At 31.9% G+C, this 6,058-nt stretch overlaps 3 protein-coding genes across 3 annotated transcripts; 1 reads left to right on the top strand and 2 right to left on the bottom strand.

The window, feature by feature from the left end:
- Positions 1-1,391: 1,391 nt before the first annotated feature.
- Phum_PHUM250610 (2-succinylbenzoate--CoA ligase, putative) lies at positions 1,392-2,607 on the top strand (the record flags this gene model as incomplete). Its single annotated transcript, XM_002426341.1, has 6 exons — positions 1,392-1,468; positions 1,570-1,735; positions 1,800-1,895; positions 2,012-2,140; positions 2,208-2,435; positions 2,509-2,607. 6 exons carry the CDS (start codon positions 1,392-1,394, stop codon positions 2,605-2,607), a joined length of 795 nt encoding a protein of 264 aa, XP_002426386.1.
- Positions 2,608-3,160: 553 nt separating this feature from the next.
- Positions 3,161-4,009, bottom strand: Phum_PHUM250600 (uncharacterized protein; the record flags this gene model as incomplete). Its single annotated transcript, XM_002426340.1, has 3 exons — positions 3,161-3,407; positions 3,472-3,591; positions 3,771-4,009. 3 exons carry the CDS (start codon positions 4,007-4,009, stop codon positions 3,161-3,163), a joined length of 606 nt encoding a protein of 201 aa, XP_002426385.1.
- A 174-nt stretch (positions 4,010-4,183) lies between these two features.
- On the bottom strand, positions 4,184-5,207 carry Phum_PHUM250590 (uncharacterized protein; the record flags this gene model as incomplete). The annotated part of the gene is given in 4 exon segments (XM_002426339.1): positions 4,184-4,480; positions 4,603-4,646; positions 5,093-5,147; positions 5,157-5,207. Coding segments are annotated over 4 exon segments (447 nt in total).
- Positions 5,208-6,058: the final 851 nt, after the last annotated feature.

Here is a 6,058-nt window from a genome sequence, read left to right as displayed (position 1 = left end):
AAGAATAAGTTTCTAGAAGCTTCTTTTTCATAATAAACACTTGGTAACCATAGTTTTAATGTTATTATTTATAAATAAAATAAAATTATGAACATTTGCTCACGTGATCACAACAATATATATTCTTAGTCTTATTAAATATTTACAAAAAATAATTTTGCTTTAAAGTATAGTTATTTTATAATTTAAATTTTATTCCTTTTAATACATAAGTTAAACATGAAAAATATGTGATTTTTTTTTCTGACCAATCACGAGTAAGAATGGCGAGCGCCATTATTTTCTCATTATGTATACAAAGCACGCCATTGGTTAAAAATTGTATTGAAAATTGCATATACTCTAAATGCAAGGCGTTGAAGCGAAACGAAACTATCGAAAAATTGAGACCTCCTAAATATTATGTTTTACTGATACTCGGAACCAATTTTTCACTCATTTTTCTTGATTTTTTTTCGTTCGCCTTACTTTTGTGAGTTATGCAATTTGTCGTGTTCGCGCGTATTGCCAGTTGCATAACCAAAATTTTTAAGGATTTTTGAATTTTTTCGACTTTTTCCGTCCGCCTTACTTTTTTGAGTTATGCAATTTGTTGGGTTTCGCGTAATGCCAGTTGCATAACCCAAATTTGTATAAAAATTTCTTTTAAGTTTTTCTTTTATGGGAATAAATGAATGATATAACCAAACATGCATGGTGGGAAAAAAAAAAACAAATTTTATTTTTTTTTAAAATAATATATTTGAGAGAATAAATACATATATTACTATATTATTATTATTATTATTATTATTATTATTATTATTATTATTATTATTATTATTATTATTATTATTATTATGTTCACCATTAAACACGACAAGGCTCTTATTTGTCGGGGTTTTTAAGCATTTATCCCAGGTTTCTACCCTGATTCCTTAGGAAAAAATACTCGAATTTCGGTGGTGCTACTTATAATAAGATAGCACCACATCAATTCTTGAAGGTCTTCCTGAGTCCATCTTATTCGATGGGAACGATTTGTCTCCTGAACTGGGCTCCAGTGACTAACATCTTTGGAGTGGCCAGGGTCAGAAGCAGTGAAATTCACGTTCTCGTCGAGCTGCCTCAGGTCGACAGTAGAACAAGATTTGTTTTTTGGTTCTTACTTTGTCTTGTTCACATTTTTGCTCTTTAAGCCAACGGCACGTGGCGTTCCCAAACGGTCACCCATCCAAGTACACACCACGCCCAATGCTGCCTAACTTCGGTGATCGTACGGGAACCGGTGTGACCAGCACGGTATGGCCGTTGACTTATTATTATTATTATTATTTTCACCATTAAACACGACAAGGGTCTTATTTGTCGGGGTTTTTAAGTATTTATCCCAGGTTTCTACCCGATTCCTTATGTCATTTGTTGTTCCAGCGGATCAACTGGATATCCAAAAGGTGTCGCATTATCCCATCATTCTCTTTTGTATAACGTGCAAACTTTAAAGCAAGTATTCCATCATCCATCCATCCATTCACTTCCCTCCGTTTTTTGTCTTTTTCTTTAAATTTTTCTTTTCTTTTTCTTCTCCAGGAAATTCGGATCACAATTTTTATCAAAAAAATTATTATTCACATCTCCGTTATTTTGGATATCAAATTTCATATTAACGATAATGTCTTGCATTTTTGGACAAACTAGAATAGTTCCAAAATCTACAAATACCATACATTATTTGGAATGCATTGAAAAATATCAGGTTCGTTTTTTCCAGTTTATACAGTTAAAAAAATAAAATTTTATTTACTTTTTCTTCGTTCCAGCCTGAATTCACGGCTTTTTCACCGTCTTCCCTATTATTTTTAGTAGATCATCCAGATTTTGATAAATTCAATTTGAAAAGTTTAAAATTGATTTTTGTCGGTGGTTCTCTTTTGGAATCGAATTTACTTGATAAAAATTAAGGTATTTTCGATTTGCATCGTCATCTCATCCTGAAACGAATAAATTTTAATTATTTTAAATATGATTTTAGTCAAAGTGGAAAAATGTACACATACTCCAGGGTTACGGTATGACAGAATTTGGTGGAGGGATCACAAGTCCAAATTTTGGAAACGCTACGTCTTCCGTTGGAAAAGTTTTACCCAACACTTCAATAAAAGTAATTCTGTGAAACATTTCCCGTTTCCTCTTGATCATAAACTCACAATTTGGAAAACCTCTTTCAGATTGTGGATCCATCATCGGGTAAAATTCTCGGTCCGAATGAAATCGGAGAATGTAGAGTTAAAGCCGACAGAGTTATGATTGGATACTACAACAATGAAAAAGCAACCAAAGAATCTTTTGACGATGACGGTTGGTTTAAAACTGGAGATTTGATGTATTACGATGATAATAAATTGTTATACGTTGTCGGAAGAATCAAAGAAACCGTTAAATATCAAAATTATCAAGTAATGAAAAACTTCTTCTTTTGCCTCTCTCTCCTGAAAAAAAAAGAAATTAATATTATTATTATTATTTCAGATTTCTTTAGCGGAAATAGAAAATTTTATAATATCTTTACCGGGTGTAAAAGATGCTGCGATAGTACCCATTCCTCCAATGGACCAAATCATCATTTAAAAGCGGTTGTTGTTAAAAGTTCAGGTTCTAATATATCCCAAAATGACGTCATTGAAGCTGTAAAAAGTAAATGTTTTTTATTCAGTCATAATCTGTTGAGCGGTGTCACGATGATAATAATATTAATATTGTTTTCCAGATAATTTTTCTGAAATCAATAAAAAATTATTAAACTGTTTAATAAGATTTATTAAAAAAAAATTATTTTAATATCATGCGACATTAAACGATTTATACTTATGTTTATAACACAAAAATTTTTTTTGTTTTCGGGAGAAAATCTTGTGATACTGCAAGATTCGCGAGATTTTCTTAAGAGTTTTAAAAATTAAACTTTAATCACATATCATTCGGTTATATAAAGCTCTCTAAAAAATTCCTCAAACACTTAAAACATTTTTTACAATGAAGGACTCAAAAATTGAAAAATGGCCTCCATTCAAAAATACGTTCAACATCGCATTTCTAAGCCATACAATCACGTGTTCTGCAACTTATATTTTATTATCATTTTTTTCAACGTCGGATGATTTTTCAGGTGTCGAGAGCGAAGTCAAATTTTTTTTATTTGAGTCGATGATTCAATACTTAAAGTTCCTTCATCTTTATGCTCGATGATTGGCTCTAACTCGTGGCTCAACGATCTTCTTCCTAAGTCTACATCATCGGAACATGGTGAAACATGAGCATGAGATACAGCTGGCACGGGTATTGCGGCACTTGGCATCGTGGGATCTGGAGTTATGAGTCCAAGTTCTTCTTTTTCTGACGAAGAACTCGATTCGTCAACAAGATTACAACTGTATATAATTAAAAATTAAAAAATAATCGGGTTCTTTTACCACTGATGCCACTTTCACCGACGGTACAAAAGCAGTCGAATTTTCCGGTGCGAAAATATGAGGTACCGGTGAGCCATTTTGTACGATAACTTTAGCAGAATGAGTTTCTCCCGTTAACACATGACTGGGAGATATTTCTTTTCTGAAAAAAAATTTTATTGAGTTAATAAAATGGTTGCTTTGATACCCGCATATTTTTTTTTTAGGTATTTAGTAAGTCAAAGCTCACATTGACAGTATAAAAAGATACCTCTTCCTTGGAGCTGCGTTTTTGGTGAAAAATTTTACTCAGAAGATTAAGAACGAAACTTTTTCCTTTACTGGACATGATAGACGGCTCCGTTCCAGAATTTTTTTCTCTGCTGGAACGAAGTGAGAGTCTTTGAATGTTTCTCCAAGGGCATATTCCCAGCTTGATGCGAAGGAACTTCAACTTCTTCAGCGGAATGTTGAGGTGGACCTGTATGGTACTGTTTAGCGGCTGCTGTATAAGGTAACTTTACTGGAAAAACTTCATCCCAATATTGATCTTTTAACATTTCCAGATTCTCCTGATGCATTTCATCAACTATGACGTAGGATATCTGTAAAAAAAAAATTTTTTTAAAAAACAAATTTATATCTAAAACCACGTTTTTCGTGGAAGGCTAAGAAATTAAAAAATTATTTTTTTCGTTTTAACAAAAATTTATTTATTATTATTATTATTATAATTAAAAATTTTTTCGTTTGGTTCACCAGAGACTTAAATTATTTTGTTTATGCGATTGTGAAATTCCAAATTGTACGTGTTTGGTTGTTGCGTTTGTTGTCGCGTTTGTTGTTGTTCCGATGAGTGATGGTGATGGTATTATTACACCACTTTGTTTTCTTGTCATTTGATAAGGTGACGACGACGACGATATGATACAATCGTTTGTTATCATTGTCGATGGTGGTTCGGTTGCCGTCGTCGTTTCGTGATAGGTTCCAGGTTTTCTCGTGCTCAGGCAACTCGTAGCCGCCGGCTGAGGTACGTTCGATATCGGATACTGGAAACCGATTGAAAATAATCAGTTTTTACTGGAAAACAATTCAAATTATTATAATAATTTCTTTCGTTTGTTTCGTTTGTTTGTTTGTTTGTTTGTTTGTTGTTGTTGTTTAAACTTACCCTTAGTATATCATCTTCTGCTCTTCCTCTTCCCGCTTTATATTCTTGATATTGCGAAACGACGCATAAAAAAGCGTAAACCTTTAAATAAATAAATAAATCAAAAATTAAAGATGGCGGCGTGGGAACTCGGAGAGGAGGAGGAGGAGGCAAAGGGAGGTGTGCGCGTGCGCGCGTGGAAAATTCACAAAAAGAACATTCTAGAATTTTCCAAACAAAAAAAAAAAAACGAATTCAAAACTCACCGTTAACATGAGTAGAAAAAAATCTAACGTGAAAAGTATGAAATGTATCGGATTGAGTCGTCTCTGTAATTTAACAAAAAAAAAAAAAAAATTTTTTTAACGTGTCTTTAGACAAAAAATGGCGCCAAAATTAAAATTTTCTGTTTTCTCTCTCTCTCTGCTCAAAATTTTTATTTATAATAAATTTAAATGTATTTTTTATACCCCGCGTTCGGGAAAGATGAAAAAAAAAAGAAAAAAAAAACCGGAAACGGAAATGATTGCTAAATGCACGAAAACTTTTATTAATTTTATAGCAAGCTATAATACATATATAAATCTAATGAAGAAAAGTTTTGTCGTTAATTTTTTACGATTCATTAAAATTTTTTTGTTGAGTATAAAATTTTCTATAAAATCGATTTCACGTAATTTCGTATCTATCATCTTCTGCTTCGTTCTGTAAACATTTTTTTAAAAATTTTATGCATACCTTGACCTTTGACATGAATCAACGAGAGAGAATAATAATAATAATAAATGACTACTTACGGAAGCTAATACGACGAGGTAAAAACTATGTGACACGTCTATGACAGTTTTTAAAAAAACCGTTACAATCCAGGGTATTAAAAATATCCTGTTGTCCTGTCGGGGAAAAAAAAAAAATTAAAAATTAAATACAATTTTTTTTCTGACAATGTTATCTAATTCCACGTCAAAAAAAAAAAAAACTTTACGGGTTAACAGGACGATCGGTTGCCGTCGTGAGCGTCCAAGAACGGAAGATTCGAATTAATAATTTTTTTTTTTTATGCCATTTGCTAAGTATTATATCGAACAACCGGAAATCGATTCGTCGTCCATTTTAATTGTTTACCGATCCTTTCGATTGGAAAACACTTAAACATTCGTCATCACTTTGAATTCAGATTCAGTTTTTAATAAGTGATTCCATTTTTGTAATTATTTTGCGACGTTCGTTACGGAGATTGATGACGTATTAAAACCGTTCATTTTACCCTCCTTCCCCCCATGTATGACTAAATATTCGTAATTATGCTTGGTTCGTATATTTGTCGGCCATATTGTTTTTTATTTTCACGTCGTTATCAACGTAATAATTTGAAAGTTTTTTTTTTTTTTTTTTTTTTTACTTTTCCTTCGTTAAATTTTTTTTTCTTTTTTCTTTTCGCCGAATAATTTTCTCTTGTAATTTAAAATAAAAAAAA

The sequence above is a fragment of the Pediculus humanus genome, genomic scaffold (genome assembly GCF_000006295.1).
Source record: "Pediculus humanus corporis 1103172107618 genomic scaffold, whole genome shotgun sequence".
Taxonomy (NCBI): domain Eukaryota; kingdom Metazoa; phylum Arthropoda; class Insecta; order Psocodea; family Pediculidae; genus Pediculus; species Pediculus humanus.
This window is presented reverse-complemented; position numbering and strand designations above follow the sequence as displayed.